General features: G+C 36.3%; 1 protein-coding gene across 1 annotated transcript in view; it reads right to left on the reverse strand.

Moving 5' to 3' along the window:
* ITPR2 (inositol 1,4,5-trisphosphate receptor type 2) overlaps window positions 1-17646 on the reverse strand; it is a 502139-nt gene that overhangs the window by 101587 nt on the left and 382906 nt on the right. The window contains exons 46-47 of the mRNA XM_059185826.1: window positions 8231-8338; window positions 675-867 (exon numbers count right to left, since the gene is read on the reverse strand). Of these exons, the coding sequence (XP_059041809.1) occupies window positions 675-867; window positions 8231-8338 (301 nt within the window). The remainder of the gene's footprint in view (window positions 1-674; window positions 868-8230; window positions 8339-17646) is intronic.

The following is a 17646-nucleotide window of genomic DNA, read 5'->3' on the forward strand; positions in this document are numbered from 1 at the left end:
TATTTTGTTAAAACTCTTTGTATCTGGGAAAATAAACCAAAACTTAGTGTAAACTTCAAAATTTTTAAGTTTGAAAACTCAGTATTTCCAAAGACTTGACCCTTGAGATATAAGTAATGGGAACTATATCACACTAATTTTTAACTGTAAAATGGTAACACTGCCTTATTGGAATATAAGTGTCCCAGAATTTTTAGTCTGATTTGGCAAGGTAAAGATATGTTGAAAGAAAGGATGACTTTGAAGAAAACATTAAACGATCTACTCCATCATAAGATCATAAGACAACAGAGGATGAGAGAGGTGGTGTTGATGTCTCTCTATCCTGTTCACTGATTGTGAAGGCCAGTCCGAACCTATTCAAGGACTGCAAAGCTCAGCTGTCTAGCAGCTGAAATAGACAGCTGCAACCTTGCATTTCATAGTATTTATAAAACTATAGGATAAGCACTAAAAGATGATCTAATTAGTCTTCTGTTTTTATTAAGCCGCAGGTGTCTCAGCTCTCGCCCAGGTGTAGACTGAGCTTATGTGCTTAAGCCTATAAGTGACTTCAGTAACATCAGATGGTAAGAAATTAAAAACCAATTTGAATGAATGCTGTTATGTGTTCCAAAGAACCAATTTATCTACCATAATGCTCAAAACTAACCATTTGGGTTTATTGTACTTACTCCTGATTTTCTTCTGCCACTTCATTTCATTGTAGAGATCTTCTGTTTGCTGGAAAAAGTCATTCACTTTACTTCCTTGTTCATCCCTTTCAGTTGTATTGAACACACGGCACTTGGATTCTCGTGTAAGGTATTCACATATATTGGGGACAGGAAAAACTATTTGCTCCATCGTCCTATCATGCCGAACAATCTGAAAATATTAATTTGCATTTCTTTTAGCCTTTGGAAATTTCAGTCTTGTACTATTTTTTGTTTATAGCATGAGCTTATGAATGTATCTTTTGAATTCAGGTTTGGAAAAATATGCCAGCTTGAAATAACTAAAGTAATCCTTTAATGTACTACTTTTTATTGTTCTCTTTAAGAAAAATTAATTGATGAATCTATCATGAATATCTTATAAATAACAAAACCCCAAATCCTTATTCTTTCTAGACTAATGTTAAACTTTGGCCCACTTTTTATTTTCATGAATTACATCAGAAAACTAAGAACTAAGTGATTGGCTTCATAACCTTAAACACAGCTCCTGGTATATCTGTCTCTGGTTCTTAGCTTGGTCTTCCTAAAAGAGCTGTTGCTGTTGGCAACCAAAGGACATACTCAACATGATGTGCCCTGACTTCTGCAGAGAAAGGTGCTTTTTATCATTAAAATGTTTTCCTACTCATGGTAAAACATATTTTTGTAGGTTTCATAACCATTCAAGTATATCACCAGATGTAAATATTCATTATTTTGAACTTGTCTTATTTGGTATCTGTGACAGTGTAATGTTAGACTAAAACAAAAAAAACCAGGATGAATATTTTCACAGAAATTTACTATGTAACAAGGGTCTGTATAGACTAAATCTCAAGATTCTTATTCATATATTCTGCTCAACCCTCAAGAAAGAATCAGGATTGGTGTAAACCAGAAGGGTCATCTTATTCCCCACCACCTTGGGCTGATACAGTGGCTCAAGAAAAACAGCCGGTGATATGGGGAAAGGGAATCAAGAAAAGGCAGAGAGCCACATCAGGCAAATAAAATAATAACAACAAAAAACTATATACACAACACAAAAACTCTTCTTTTGGCCTGTGTCTTCTTTCTTTCCATGTAGAACAAAAGGTAGTATAAGGGCACAATGCCTAAAATGCTCACAGCCATTTTGCAACCACGAGGTAAGATATCACCAGTATAATAAGGAACATCTAGAGAAAGATGGGAAATACCTGCATATTTAAAGACATCATTGAGTCATTGACTCAACTGTAGAACTACTGGTACCTTTAGACTTTCTTTTATGTGGGATAATAAAATATTTTTATTGTTCAAACAACTGACAATCTGGTATTCTATTCTGTTATCTGTAATTGAAGCTATCCTAAATGATATGTTAAATATGCAAACTACATACTAGGATATTATCATAAAACACACAAAATAAAATTTAGTTGTGATAAATAAAATTCTTGAACATAGGTTAAAGAAATCAATCATACAAAAGAAAAATTGGATCTATTTGGTATTGTAGCAGGAAGAAAGTTTTGCTTGATCCAACAGTGTCAAACAAACAAACATACAAAAAAATCTCAGGATGCATTTAAGAAATAATGTTTCTATGCCACAATCAAGTGGGATAGATTCCAGGGATGCAAATATGTTTCAACATCCCCAAATCAGTCAATGTGATACAACACAGTAACAAAATGAAAGATAAAAATTTCATAATCATCTCAAAAGATGCAGAAAAAGCATTTGAGAAAGTTCAACATCCATTTATGATTAAAAATTCCCAACAAAGGGGGTATAGAGGGAGTTTATCTCAATGTAAAAGCTATACATGACAAGGTTACAGCTAACATCATACTCAGCAGTTCAAAGCTGAAAGTTCTTCCTCTAAGATCAGTAACAAGACAATGATGTTATCACTTACCACTTTTATTCAACATGGTATTTAAGTCCTAGCCAGAGCGATTAGGCAAGAAAAAGAAATAGAAGGCATCCAAATTGGAAAAAAGAAGTAAAATGGTCACTATACCTAGAGGACATGGTATTAAGTTTTCTTAATATCCCATCAAAAAACTATTAGAAATAATAAACAAGTCCAGTAAAGTGGCAGTCTACAAAAATCTATGCATAAAAATCTGTTGTAATTCTATATACTAATGATGAACTATCAGAAGGAGAAATAAAGAAAACAATCCCATTTAGAATTGCATCAAAAAGAATACAATGCCTAAGAATAAATTTAACCAAGGCAGAAAAAAGATCTATATATTAAAAACTATAAGACATTAATGAAAGAAATTGAAGAAGCCACAAATAAATGGAAAAATATTTCATGCTCATGGATTGGAAGAACTAATGTTTTTAAAGTATTCATACTACTAAAAGCAATATGCAGATTCAATGCAATGCTTATAAAAATTCCAAGGCATTTTTTAAAGAGGGCAAAGAGCCTTGAAAAAAAAAAAGAACAACCAGGTTTAAAATTTATAAGTTTATATGGAACCATTAAAGACCCCAAATAGACAAAACAATTTTGAGAAAGAAAAACAAAGTTAGTGGTATCACACTTCCTGATTTCAACCTATATTACAAAGCTATAGTAATTAAACAGTGTGGTATTGGCATAAAAACAGAAACACACATCAATGGAACAGAATAGAGAGCCCAGAAATAAACCTATGCATATATGGCCAATTAATTGACCACAAAGGAACCAAGAATAAACAATGGGGAAAGGACACCCTCTTCAATAAATAGTTTTGGAAAAACTGGACAGCTACAGGCCAAAGAGTGAAACTGGACCACTACCTTACAAAAAAAGTAAAAGAAATAAATCAAAATGATCAAGACTTAAACACAATACTTGAAACCATAAAAACTCCTAGAAGAGAACAGGCAGTAAGATCCTTGACATTGGTCCTGAAGATGATTATTTAGATCTGACACCAAAAACAAAGACAACAAAAGCCATAATTAAAAAAAAAATGGGACTATATAAAACTAAAAAGCTCTTGCACAACAAAGGAAACCATCAACAAAATGAAAAGGCAAGCTACTGAATGGGAAAAAATATATGCAAATCAAATATCCAATAAGGGACTAATATTCAAACTATATAAAGAATTCACATAATCCAAAAGGTTAAAAACAGAACTACTCTACATTCTAGGAATTGTACTACTAGGTATTTATACAAAGGATGCAAAAATACAAATTCGAAGGGGGTACAAGCCCCTCAATGTTTATAGCAGCACTATCAACAATAGTCAAACTATGGAAAGATCCCAAATGTCTATCAACTGATGAATGGATAAAGAAGATGTGGTAAATATATATAATAGAATATTATTCAGCCATCAAAAAGAATGAGATCTTGCCATTTGCAAGGACATGGATGGAGCAAGAGAGTATTATTCTAAGCAAAATAAGTTAGTCAGAGAAAGACAAATATTGCATGATTTCACTCATATGTGAAACTTCAGAAACAAAACAGATGAACATAGGAGAAGAAAAAGAAAGAGAAGAAGCAAACCATAAAAGAGTCTTAACTATAGAGAACAAATTAAGGGTTGATGGAAAGAGGTGCATAAGGAATGGGTTAAATGGGTGATGGGCATTAAGGATGGCACTTGTTGTGATGAACACTGGGTGTTAAATCAAAGTGGTGAATCGCTAAATTCTACACCTGAAACCAATTTCACCATATATGTTCATTAATTAGTATTCAAATAAAAACTTGAAAAGAAAAAAAAAAAAGGAATTTAATAGCAAAAAACCCCAAGCTGATTAAAAAATGGGTGGAAGATATGAATAGGCAGTTTTCCAAAATCGACACAAAAATGTCCAACAAATACACCAAAAGATGCCCTACATCATTAATCATTAAGAAAATTCAAATCAAAACCACACTGAGATATCTTCTCACACGTTAGAATGACTATTATTAAAGAGACTAGAAATATTAAATATTAATGAGGATATAGAGAAAAGGGAACTCTTGTGCACCATTGGTGAGAATGTAAATTGGGGTGGCTACTGTGGAGAACAATACAGATATTCCTTAAAAATTAAAACAAGAACTACTACATGATCCAGCAATTCTACTTTTGCATATTTGTCCCCAAAACCCCAAAACTCTAATTTGAAAAGATATCAGCACCTTTGTGTTCACTGCAGTATTATTTACAATAGCCACGATATGGAAACAACCTAAATGCCTGTCAATGGATGAATGGGTAAGAAATTGTGGTACACATTTGCAGTAGAATATTATTCGGCCATAAAGAAGAATGATATCTTGCCATTTGTGACAATACAGGAATGGACCTCAAGGGCATTATGTTAAGTGAAATAAGTCAGATAGAGAAAGACAAATACCACCTGATCTCTCTTATATGTGGAATCTGAATATATACATATACATATATATATATATATATATATATATATATATATATATATATACAAAGACACACACACATATAGATACACACATATAGACACACGAGCTCATAGATATAGAGAATAGATTGGTGGTTGCCAGAGTCAGTGGATGGGGTGTGGGAAAAAAGGATGCATTGCTTTTGCTTTAAAAAAAAAAAAAAGAATAAAAATAAAAATAAATTTAAAAAAAGAAACAGAAGGGTGCCTGGGTGGCTTAGCTGGTTAAGCACCTGACTCATGATTTCAGCTTGGATCATAATGTCATGGATTATAGGATCAATTCCCACACTGGGCTCCACACTCAGTGGGTAGTCTGCTTGAGAGTCTCTCCCTCTGCCTCACCCCCTATTCATGCATGGTTGTGTGCACATGCTCTCTCTCTCAAATAAATAAATCTGAAAAAAAGAAATAGAATTTTCATTATTATAGATCCAACAATTTGGTCCCCTTATGAAATGTTACGTTTGATTCTGGTCATCACATTCTACAAGGGGCACTGACAAACGGGAAGAATTATGGCAGACAGTGGGAGTGTATTAACTGTAAAAAGCCAAATGGATAATTGTTTCAATACATGTATTCAACAAAAGCTTATTTACTCCTTGAGGAACTCTGGGGAATTCAAAATGAAAACACAACGTGAAAACACAAAACATCCCAATCTCTAAGAGCCTTTAGTTCAGTAATCATCATGGTTCTTCAAATGTGACAGCCAAGCCATCATGCTAACAGAGGAGCAAATGTTCTGAAGAGTGGGGAGACATTAAAGTGGCTAGTGTGAGTTCTTTATAAAAAGTAACTTTCTAATTATTCAAGCTATTCAAAATTGGACCTGTTCTCTTCTGAAGTCGTGAGATCTCTGTCACAGGAACAATTTAAAGTAAAGATGATTACAGAGTAATTTCTCCTTGAATGGGTAAGTAAACCAGATAATCCACAAAGTCCTCATGTTTCTCAGAGTCTTTGAGTCTATAACTTTAGAAAAATTATGATTTTCAATAATAACCATTATCATGGGATGCTCCAGGCACAATGTTAGCAAGGGACAAGTAATACATAAGATACATTTTCCAAAATGATATATTATACTAACAGCACAACCAAAGTGCTATGGGAAGACAATGGGATAAACTTACTGATTACCTGATGGGTGAGAGGCCTCACTGAGTAGGGCATATGAGCTGGTCTCTCTGCTCAGCAGGGAGCCTGCTTCCCCCTCTCTCTCTGCCTGCCTCTCTGCCTACTTGTGATCTCTCTCTGTCAAATAAATAAATAAATAAATAAATAAATAAATTTTTAAAACAATATCTCTTTCATCTGATCTACCTGCATCCAATGCCCCATTCTCTTTTCGAATCCTTTCTCCAAAAGCAACTAGAATAATCTTTTGAAAAGAGTCCCCCCCTTGTATATTCTTTTGTTTGTTTGTTTTATTTAAATTCAATTAGCCAACATATACTACATCATATAGTGTTCAATGACTCATCAGTTTGTAGAACACTCAGTGCTCATCACATCACATGCCCTCCTTAATGCCCATCACCCAGTTACCCGATCATCCCCCACCTCCCCTTCTGCAACCCTCAGTTTGTTTCCCAGTATCAAGGGTCTCTCATGGTTTCACACCTTCCCTTTATTTACTTCTATCTGAAATTCTGTGTCCAATCTTCAATAGAGAAATTTCTACTCAATATTTAATATATTCTTTATAGCAACTGTCTCTGTGAAACCCATCCTGAAATTCTCTAGGCACAGTTAATTGCTGTTTTATCTACATTTCCTTGGCCTTCTGTTTATGCACTTACTACATGGAATTGTCTTCTGTATGTGTATGTAATTATAGAAAGTAAATAAACGATCAGCAAACATTTACCAAATTTATGTAATTCCAGTGAAATTCCCCCTCATTGCTGGGAACCAGTAAAAGCCCAACTTTAGACGAAAGTCCCAGCTCTGACACAGGTATTAACTGAATCCTTCCTCTGGCCCTCTCGGCCCACCTGCTATTCCTATCCCTTCTAATTACATAGCTTTGGACCATGACTTCTGGGAGCTTCAGAAGTGAAGTGAAGTGCCCCTTCACTTAAAACCTTAGTGGTTTGGTGATAAATCCATATCAACTTCTCCTACTTCCTGAGGTGGCCAGCTTCTCCAGCTCCAAGCACCTGATGCAATAAGCAATGTTTCTGGTGCAGTCCAGCTTATGGGTTCCTAGGTCGAGTCTCCTACCAAAGCTGCAGTACCATTAATGTTTATAAACATGAGCAAAAGGCCAATTTTGTGACATGTTCATTATTCCAAACGTTTGGCAATAGTAAACTGCAAGGTATAGTGATGATATATCCTGAGAGTTAATAGCAGTGATACGCATCCTGCATTCTGCTGTAAACTAAAAAATATGCATCAAAATGAATAAATGTATGAATGTAAATTACGAGTGACAAGCATCAACTACTCTGCTCACTTCTGCCTGATTAGCTCTGCCAACTAGTGTCAAAATGATACCAGAGCTTGTAAATGACAGCCAGATGGGTCTCACAACACATAATGATAGGTCCATGTTGACCTATTCATCTTGAACTGCCAACAGCTATTAAATAATATTTCATGGGATGGGGGGAGGTCAGTTGTTGCGTACTGAAAATGGGAATTGCTAAAGCATTCCAAGTCTATGTTATTGCCATGAAACTTCATAGTGCCTTCCACACTTTTGAACCCTGTTTTACACAGAGATCTCTCTTGTAATGAGCCTTTTAAAGTTTTTACTGAGAATGTTTTTCTTGCATGATAGCTTCTATTATAATAATTTTTTCATCAAAACATCACTGCTCCGTAATGATTGCTTCCATGACCAACACAAAACACAAATAAGGTTAATTACAAAAGAAAATTTACACAGAGTTCTTCTGGCCAACAAAGAAAGATGACTTTGAAGGCAATACACCTCAATTTCTTACAGATCACTTCTTGCATCTTAACACATGATGTATACTTTTACAGTTTCTGTTTTTCAATTCCGCTTCACTGTTCTAGGAAACAATTATGAAAATGGTCTGAAAGAGAAAGGGAACATGTATTTTCACAGTTGATCCCTTTTGAGAAATGGTTACCTCGATCTGTGCAGTGTGGTTGGCGTAGTATTTTAAGGCTTCATCCCCGTCATCTGGATCTGATCCTGGTTTGAGCATTTGCTGTAAGAGTTTGTTGTGACGAGCCAACTAGAAGGAAAGAGAAGGAGAAGGGTTTAGGTCTCTTTTTCCCCCTTTTCTGAGGTCAAACTTTGAAATTACTTTGCCTACTTGTACTCATAGCATCACAGTGGTGGGGTTAATGCTGATTAATCATGCTTGAGGAAAGCATGTCCATGGAAAGGAATGAATAAAGAAATCATGAGGATCAGCGATTATTACTATATGTATGTTCCTAGCATGAGAAGACCGTGTCTCACCCAGAGTAGGTGCTCAATTAATATTTGTTGATTAAGTTAGTATCTTAGATAAATGTATGATTGCACTGGGAAGAAATAATGCCCACAGAGATATACAACCAATGCTCCCTATAATAAATTTAAGCCACATGCACATCAAACATCATCAAGAGTGTGATACTTCAGTAGGGTAGCAGTACCAATCTAAATGACAGCTTCCTAGTTACATAAATAAGTAGAAGAATTTCTCTTATGGCATCTAATTAAAACCCTACATTAGCCGTTTGTACTGAAGTCCTATGCTTCTGAATATTCATATGTCAAAATGGATGCTTTATCTCAGTTTTATTGTTATTCGAAATGGGCATTTAAAGAGAGAAAATTTCACCACAAATGATCTTCAACTGCCGTTGATAGAAGTAATCTTTCTCTCTCATTTGAATGTTTATGACAGTTGTTAGCTAGTTCTCTCACTTTGTAGATAACTAATACATATTGTCTTCACATGCCATTTTTCTGGCTGTCTTGAGCAATTCCTGAAACACTGCAATGTCTTCAACCTTTCAGATAGTCTATTTATGCCTCAAGTTCCCTGAGGGCTTCCAAAATCAAAGAATCTCCATGTAATTCTTTTATTCCTGGCCCCATTCCTATCTCTTACTCTGTGCCAGTGTCTATCTTAAACACTTAAGAACATGATCTCATTCAATCCTTCGAGGAAATCCTGAGGTAGGCACTGGCATTACCCTCATTTTACAGCTGAGGAAACCGAAGCACCAAACATTTAAGGGACTTGTCCATGATAATGTACCTAGAAAATGAGAAAGCCATTACTGAACTCAGGAGAAATGATTCCAGAGTCAGTATTCTTATCAGCATTACAAAGCAAGAAATAAATCTTTGTACATTTGAGATGATCATTCAAATTGTGATTATAAAGAATGGAGATAAATGTTAAAGAATAATCCAGAACCTATAAAGCCTAATGAGCATTGTCCTTCTAAGTGATAACATGGTAAATTAAATATCCATTCCGTTGATGCTGTTCTAGAGCAAATCATTTTTGAAACTATTATTTTAGAATTGGCTTGCAGGGAGGGGTATTTCTATCTCACTCAAGAACACCATTTACATTTCATTCTCGACTAAATGTGAATTGTAGATTTTTATTACAAACTGTAGTCGTGAAATTTGTTGCGACTTGTAAATACTTCTAAAAATCTAAATGCATTCCAAAAGATACAATTATTGTAATCATTTGGGCACATTAGCATATGTTTTAAGAAGTCTGTTGAAGGTAAAATTGGCATGATTTGTTTATAGTTTGCATCTGGGGCATGAGAAAAAGAGGAGTTAGGATTGACTGCAAAAATATTAACCTGAACAAGCAAAGGTTCAGAAATGCCACTTTTACTAAGGAAAAATGCAGAAGGAGCATATTTCGGGAAAGAAAATCAAGACTTTGGTCTTGGACACGTGAAATTTGATGTATCATGCGAAAGGAGACGAGAGCAGGCTGTTGGATGGATATGTTTTTCAGGAGTTCTGAGCAGAGGTCAGGACTGGAACTATATATTTAAAGGTTGTCAGTACATGCCTGCTAGTTAAAATCATGATACCTCACGGGATGACCTAAAAGTGAGCTGAGTCAGAGAAAAGAGATCCAAAGATTACCAGTAAAAGCTAGGACGAGGAGAGGCATCATCCTGAAGAAGATGGAGAAATTTGGGTGAGGGCGGTGAGAACAAAACCAGTGACACCTGGTGTCCTGGCAGCCAAAGGAAGACAGAAGTTCAGGATGGAGGGAGCGATCATCTGTGTCAAGAGGCACAACAGGCAGTTGAATCAAATGAGGACCAGGAATTGGCCACTGGGTTGAGCAGCTCACAAGTCACTGGTAACTTGACAGCAACAGTTTCAGGGAGCAGTGGATACCAAGGCCAATTGTAGTGAGTTTACATAAGAATGAAGTATAAGAAGTATAAACAATGAATATAGGCAACTCTTGAAAAGGGGGAGCTAAGAAATAGGGTGGAAACTAGAGAAATGGAGAAGGTAAAAGGGAGGGTTTTTTAAAGATGGGAATTATAAAATGTTCGTTTAGTATATCCTATTTCACAGAAACATACCAGGACTTTTCTTTCCTGCAGTGCTAATGAGATGATTCTATATTTGTCTTGTTTTCTTGCAGATAAGTGGCACTCTAAAAGGTACTTTAAAAAAACAAGATGCCTCGGCCTCCTTTCACATGTTGAAACACTTAAAAAATATTTTTATCCATGATTCTATATGTCATCTCCACCTAGCTTGGAAAATTTGAAAGCTCTAAGGAAAAATGAAATAGAAATAACTGTACCATTTTTATACCTGGATATGTTTTACATTCTTTGTAACTGAGAGCCCTTCCTGACTCAGTAAGCTAGTTTGCTCTTCCTCGATCTATGTTCAGATAGTGCCCTACACAAACCTAGATAGCAAAACTCCTCCTACTGTATCTTAGTAGATATTAGCTCTCAAGTGGCCTATGACATTTTTAAGGAAGAGGGTCTGGACTTAACCTCTAGATTTTCAGAGCCAAAAACAGAACTTGGTACACCAAATAAACACAATGAGTATTTGCCAAAGAAACAAGTCAGTGAATGACATTCATTATGTCTTTATGTGGGCAAAACTTAAACTGTAGTGAGTTATCTCTCTTTTTCTTCCTTGACAAAAGATAGAGCAAAGAAACACAATTAGACATCAGATGATGGTATGGTTTGCAGAAATAAATTATTTTAATATTATTCCTTCTTTCATAGTCATTTTGTATACTTACATTTCTTCTGCTATATCTTAAGCTATTTGGAAAAGGAACTGAGTACTTAGTAAACATGGACCTGAACCCAGTGAAGCAAGGGTAGCATCTCTATTATATAGATAAGGTCCAAAAGAAATAAAGAAGATCTCAAGGATTCTAAAACATGTGAAAATGACTGATATCAATATAGAGCTCTTGGGTCGAAATTTATAGTTTACTAGAAGCACAGTACAAATTCTCAGAGACTAGTTAACACCTGCCCAGTAGTTGTTTAAAAAGATTTAGTACCCTATATATGCAGGCCTTTAAAAAATGTTATCTAGAATGGCCAGGCTGCCAATCAAAAGGATCAGTTTTTTCTTAGTGATGGGCTCTTTAGTTCAGCCAATTTTCTCTCCTACTCCCTTTTATATGGCATAAATAAAGAAAGACAAGCCCAGAATCCAAAGAAGCAATAGCATCATTTAATATTGTGTGTTTGGGGAACCAAATGTGAAAAGCCTTGGTAAGTTTCTAGACAAGTGCAGCACATCTGTGGAAATCCATCACAATGAGAGCTCTAATTTAAATCTTAATTAAAAACTTAAAAAGAGTTAATGAAGACATACAAGGACAGTCATCTTATGATATCCAACTTTAGCTCACAGAGACCCTCACAACAGCACTCAAAATTAGCTGATGACACTACACAACATGGTCTGGAAAACCAGCCATCAATCAGTGTTGCTAATAATGAAAATCTGAATATGGGCATCATCGCTGAATACTAAAAAGGAATAATGTCATAGGTAGGGAATCTCTGGGTCCTAGAAATTCTTATAATCCATGACACTCTTTATTTGGCAAAATTGTAGCAATTGTTTTATACATGGTGTGGAGATAATGCCTACATCTGCCGTAACTACTTAGTAGTGACAAAAGAATTGAGCAATAAAAAACACTTAGTAGTTCATTGTTACAAAGAGAAAAACTAGCCTGAGATAATTTATCATCTTCCACAACATTAAAGTTTTAACAATGCAATGTAATACATGGGCAGATATATGCATATATATTAGTGAGAAAGGAATCAAAGCATTGGTAGATAGTTAGCCTTATAAAAGCATAAAGACATATTTCCTATAGGGAAAGACTTCCATAACAGATAGGGATTCTTTCCTTATGTGTTAAGAAGAAAAAAGGAAACTCATGCACTTCATTACTAATGACATATTTGTGATCTAAATACATATGCAACTTTAAACAGGAATGAAAATGTGTGCATATACATAAAATACATATATGCTCATAAGTACAAGCCACACACACAAACACGTAAAACCTCCAGCAGAGTCTTTAAGTAACACTGTGCAGTTTTTAAATCCAAGATTGGGGAATAAAGATGACAGATTTAGGTTTTTCATTTTTAGCAGCATCCCTTATTAAAACATGCACGTTTATCTTCTTATCATTAGGATTCTGATGTTCATTTCAGTTCGGGTGCAAATAAGGATGGGGTAAAAAAAAAAAATCAAGCAATTGTACTTGAATGATATTCCACAATGATTCTTCTTTGGCACTTCTCGTATGTGATTTTTTTCATGGAGTTCCACTTTTATGAATTGGTAAAACTGACCCAGCAACTGCCTTTCCAAAGATCACAAAGTGAGCTGGAGCCTGAAGTCAGAATAATTGGCTCATACGCTTACGTTAATAACTGTCCAATGCTTTTACACCAAACACTCTTCCTATTTGGAGAAGAGAGAAATCAGCAGAAGAGCGCGTAAACTAAGGTTTTCCCTTCTCTAAAATGCTTAAAATACACAAACTCTATATTTTCAAAACATCTGTTTTTCTCTATTTTGTGATTCTGTTCTGTGCAAAACAAAACAAATTAAAAAAAAAAAACTACTGAGGGGTTATAGAGATAAGTAAGGCTTATTCTCCTTCTTCAAGCAATCTACTTTCTGGTTGGTGGCATGAGAACAATTACTGACATGTAATTAATATGAGGAAAAATAAGGACAGAAATCCCAGGGATCCCATCTGGTTGGTAGCATTAGGATAAGAATCATGGAAGAAATGTGTCTGAGAAAGGTTTAAATGGATAAAATGTCCATAAGTGGGGGTGGAGGGAGGGAGGATGGTGTGAGGAAGCCATTCTGAGGGCAGAGAGAGGGACCTGCATGAAGAAAGTCACAGAAGATGGCTAGCAAGACACAGGCCTAGAATTTGCAACCATACTACATGCCCAAGTAGGAGTTTGAATGGAGAGTACTGCTGAGGGTTGAACTGTGTCCACCAAAAAGATGTGTTCAAGTCCTAACCCCAAATACTTATAAATGTGATCGTACCTGAATATAGGGTCTTTGCGGATGTATTCAGTTAAGATGAGGTCATACTGATGCCCCAAGCTTTGTTTTTCTTTTTCAACATTTCCTGAGCGATTCAGGGTCTTTTCTGGTTCCATACAAATGTTAGGATTGTTTGTTCCAGCACTCTAAGAAATGCCATCGCTATTTTGGTCAGGATGGTGTTAAAAGTATAGATTGCTCTGGGCAGCATAGACATTTTAACAACGTTTATTATTCTGATCCACAAGCATGGAATGGTTCTCCATATTTTTGTGTCTTATTCCATTTCTTTCATAAGTGTTCTGTAGTTTCTAGACTATAGATCATTTACCTTCTTGGTTAGATTTATCCCAAGGTATCTTAAGGTTTTTGGTGCTGTGGTAAATGGAATCGATTCCCTAATTTCTCTTTCTACGGTTACATTGCTAGTGTATAGGAAAGCAACTGATTTCTGTGCATTGATTTTGTATCCTGCCACATCACTGAATTGTTGTATGAGTTCTAGTAATTTGAAGGTGGAGTCTTTTGGGTTTTCCACATAAGGTATCATGTCAACTGTGAAGAGAGAGTGTTTGACTTCTTCTTTGCCAATATTAATGCCTTTTATTCTATTTTTTTGTCTGATTGCTGTTGCTAGGACTTCTAGGACTATGTTTGAACAACAGTGGCAAGAGTGGGCATCTTTGTGTCCCTGATCTTAAGGAAAGGCTCTCACAACTGTTAGCAAATAAATGTCTGCTGCTTTAGATCGTTAAAATCATGGTAATTTGTTACAGTAATCCTGGGATGCTGTATTAGTCTGTTTGGGTTGCTAGAAACAAAAATACCATAGACTGTGTGGCTTATATATCACACTTCATTTATATATATATATCACAAATTCATTTCACACACTTCTAGAGGCTGGGAAGTCCAAGATAAAAAGCACCAGCAGGTTTGGTGTCTGGGGAGAGCTCGCTTCCTCATAGACAGGTATCTTCTCACTAAAACCTCATGGGTGGAAAGGGAAGGGCTCTCTCAGGTCTCTCATATAAGAGCATTCACTGCATTCATGAGGGGTCCACATCATGACCTAACCACCTCCCAAAGGCACCAATTTCAAACATCATTACATTGGGCGTTGGGATTCAACATATGTATTTGGGGTGGGGGACACAAACATTCAGTCTATAGAAGAAGCCAATACCACACCAGGTGTAAAGGAATGTTTTTATTTATTGTGGCATGATAAACTAAGATCTTTTTACCCACTCCTTTCCCTTCTATTAGGGGGAGAAAAAAATGGAGGGATAAAGAGGATCGATTTAGGAATGATGCCAACTGTCCAGAGCTACTCAGTACTAAACAGTTCCTTATAAAGAAAACAGCCCGAAGAAGAAACAACTGTTCCTCTAGAATATCGATGCTAGAATTATTATTCTTTTAGTAGTAGGGCCAAAGTCATGCTATAAAGAAGAAAAGGATGGGGTGCCTGGGTGGCTCAGTGGGTAAAGCCACTGCCTTCGGCTCAGGTCATGATCTCAGGGTCCTGGGATCGAGCCTGCTTCCTCCTCTCTCTCTCTGCCTGCCTCTCTGCCTACTTGTGATCTCTCTCTGTCAAATAAATAAATAAATAATCTTTAAAAAAAGAAGAAGAAGAAAAGGATTTCTCACATGAGACTGAACTGTGTGGTTTCAGCAAGAAGATAGTCACTGTGGGAGGAATATTTGCGCTTAGACACTTGACAATGCTATCAGCTTCTGGCATGCCCAGTAGACGACAGGAGAACACCCTCTCCACTTCAGGCCATAGAATCTAGGCTTCAGGAAACCCCTGTTAATATCCAACTTACATCTGAAGTTAAACAGTGAAAGATGCAGAAATGGTGGCATTTCCAAAAGAGGAGTGCGAACATTAGAGAGTTGGAGGGGAAGGGTGAAGGGAGGGGAGGAAATGTGGAAGAGTACTTCAGAAATGGGTTTGATATTACATATACAATACGCATACAGTATTGTAGACGAGACGGGGAAGCAGAGGAAAGTAAGGACTCTCCACCAAAGAGTGTCATGAAATGGACTAGAAGGAAAGTCTGTCTTTCTTAAGTTAATTCTTATTCTTTTTTCTCCTTCCTAGACTTCCTTGTTCCCTAGTCAAACACAGTTGTCTATATTGTCTTGCGGAATTTGGATTGTAACTGGAATGGAAAGAGAAAGACATAATGTTTATTTTTCTGGATTTGCCAAATAGTCTCTTGAGAATTCAAAGGAAGCATGGCCAAGAGGAAAGCGTGGCAAAGGCAGGAAAGAGAAGAGAGTGGGTGTTATTCTGAGGTAGGTGGTTCAGGAAACCAAGGAAAGAAAGGATATAAATCCCGGAGAGCCTTGTAAGGTGGCTGTGGAGGATGTGTGAACCACCAGACAAAAGGCCTCAGACCCAAAGGAAAATAAACACTTCCTCATCCCTGCCACATACACACAACCAAAGAGAAGAAAAGAATCCAACCCATCCCCCCTTCCATGAACTGAAGGAAGGAGCCTAGAATGATAGCATTACCCTACACTAGAGCCTCTTCATCAAAAGAGTTTAGAAAAAATATAGGTTTGAGGGGGTGCCTGGGTGGCTCAGTGGATTAAATGTCTGCCTTCAGCTCAGGTCAGGAGCTCAGGGTCCTGGGATGGAGCCCGGCCTCTACATTAGGGGAGAGTCTGCTTCTCCCTCTCCCTCTGCCCCGCCCCCCCCACCCACGGTCTCTCTCTCTCGTGTGCACTCTCTCTCAAATCAATCTCTCTCTCTCTATATATATATATATAAATATGTAGGTTTTACTCATCCAAGATCTAAAATAACTTTTTTACAGTTCTTAAAGATCAAAAAAAAAATTTGATCTTATAGATCTAAAATTTATTATTTCCATTGCAGCCAAACTAAGATAAAGATGTGAAAAAATAACAAGAAGTTCACCAAAATGAGAAAAAAACAAACAAACAAAACCCCTCAATTTTCAGGTGATCTAGACTCCTATTCATTAGGGTCTGTCTAAAATTGCAGTAAAAACAATAAAAGACCTTTAGTCTTATTATAGTAAGTTTGAAAATATGTTTGCTGGATCAACCTTCAAAGCAAGGCAAAGAAGGAAAGAAAAAACAACATAAATGGCCCATGAGAAACCAATGCATTTTGAAATGACTTAAAGTAGTAAGTTATATTTGCACTCTGTTGTTTTTTTTTTTTTAAAGATTTTATTTATTTGACAGAGACATCACAAGTAGGCAGAGAGGCAGGCAGAGAGAGAGGAGGAAGCAGGCTCAGGGAGCCCGATGCGGGGCTCAATCCCAGGATCCTGGGATCATGACCTGAGCCGAAGGCAGAGGACTCACCCACTGAGCCACCCAGGTGCCCCTGCACTATGGTTTTGACATAAAGCATTCAAAATGTTGTAATAAAGAATCTAGCTTTCCTAATGATTGCTAAAATTCACTGATCAGAACAGTTCTCAAAATGTGGTTCCTGGGCCGAATGCATCAGCATCACCCGGGAACTCATCAGAAATGCAAGTTTGTGGGCCCTACCTCAGGGCCCTCCAGAATCATAAACTCCGTGGGTGGAGCCCAGCATCGCTGGTAGCAAGCCCTCCAGGTGATTTTAATCCTGCCAACATTTGAGAACCACTGTCCTAATAGATAGAAAATATTACCACCAGGACCAACTTAGATTCCAGATAAGAATCCACTGTTTTTAAAATAAAAAACTAAAGAAGCAACTGTTTTTAAAGGAGTTTTTCCCTTTTCTACATAAAAAGTAAGCATTATGAGATATTCTTCATATCAGTAAATAATTTCTTGAACAATTTTTTTTATTGTAATGGGATCAAACATATAAAAACTATTCCATTTAGTTTTTAAAAATTGGTCATTTATCCACCATATAATTTCACGCATATGTGGAATTTAAGAAAAAAAAAAAACAGATGAACATAGAAAAAAAAA

Source organism: Mustela lutreola, chromosome 8 (genome assembly GCF_030435805.1).
Source record: "Mustela lutreola isolate mMusLut2 chromosome 8, mMusLut2.pri, whole genome shotgun sequence".
Lineage (NCBI taxonomy): Eukaryota > Metazoa > Chordata > Mammalia > Carnivora > Mustelidae > Mustela > Mustela lutreola.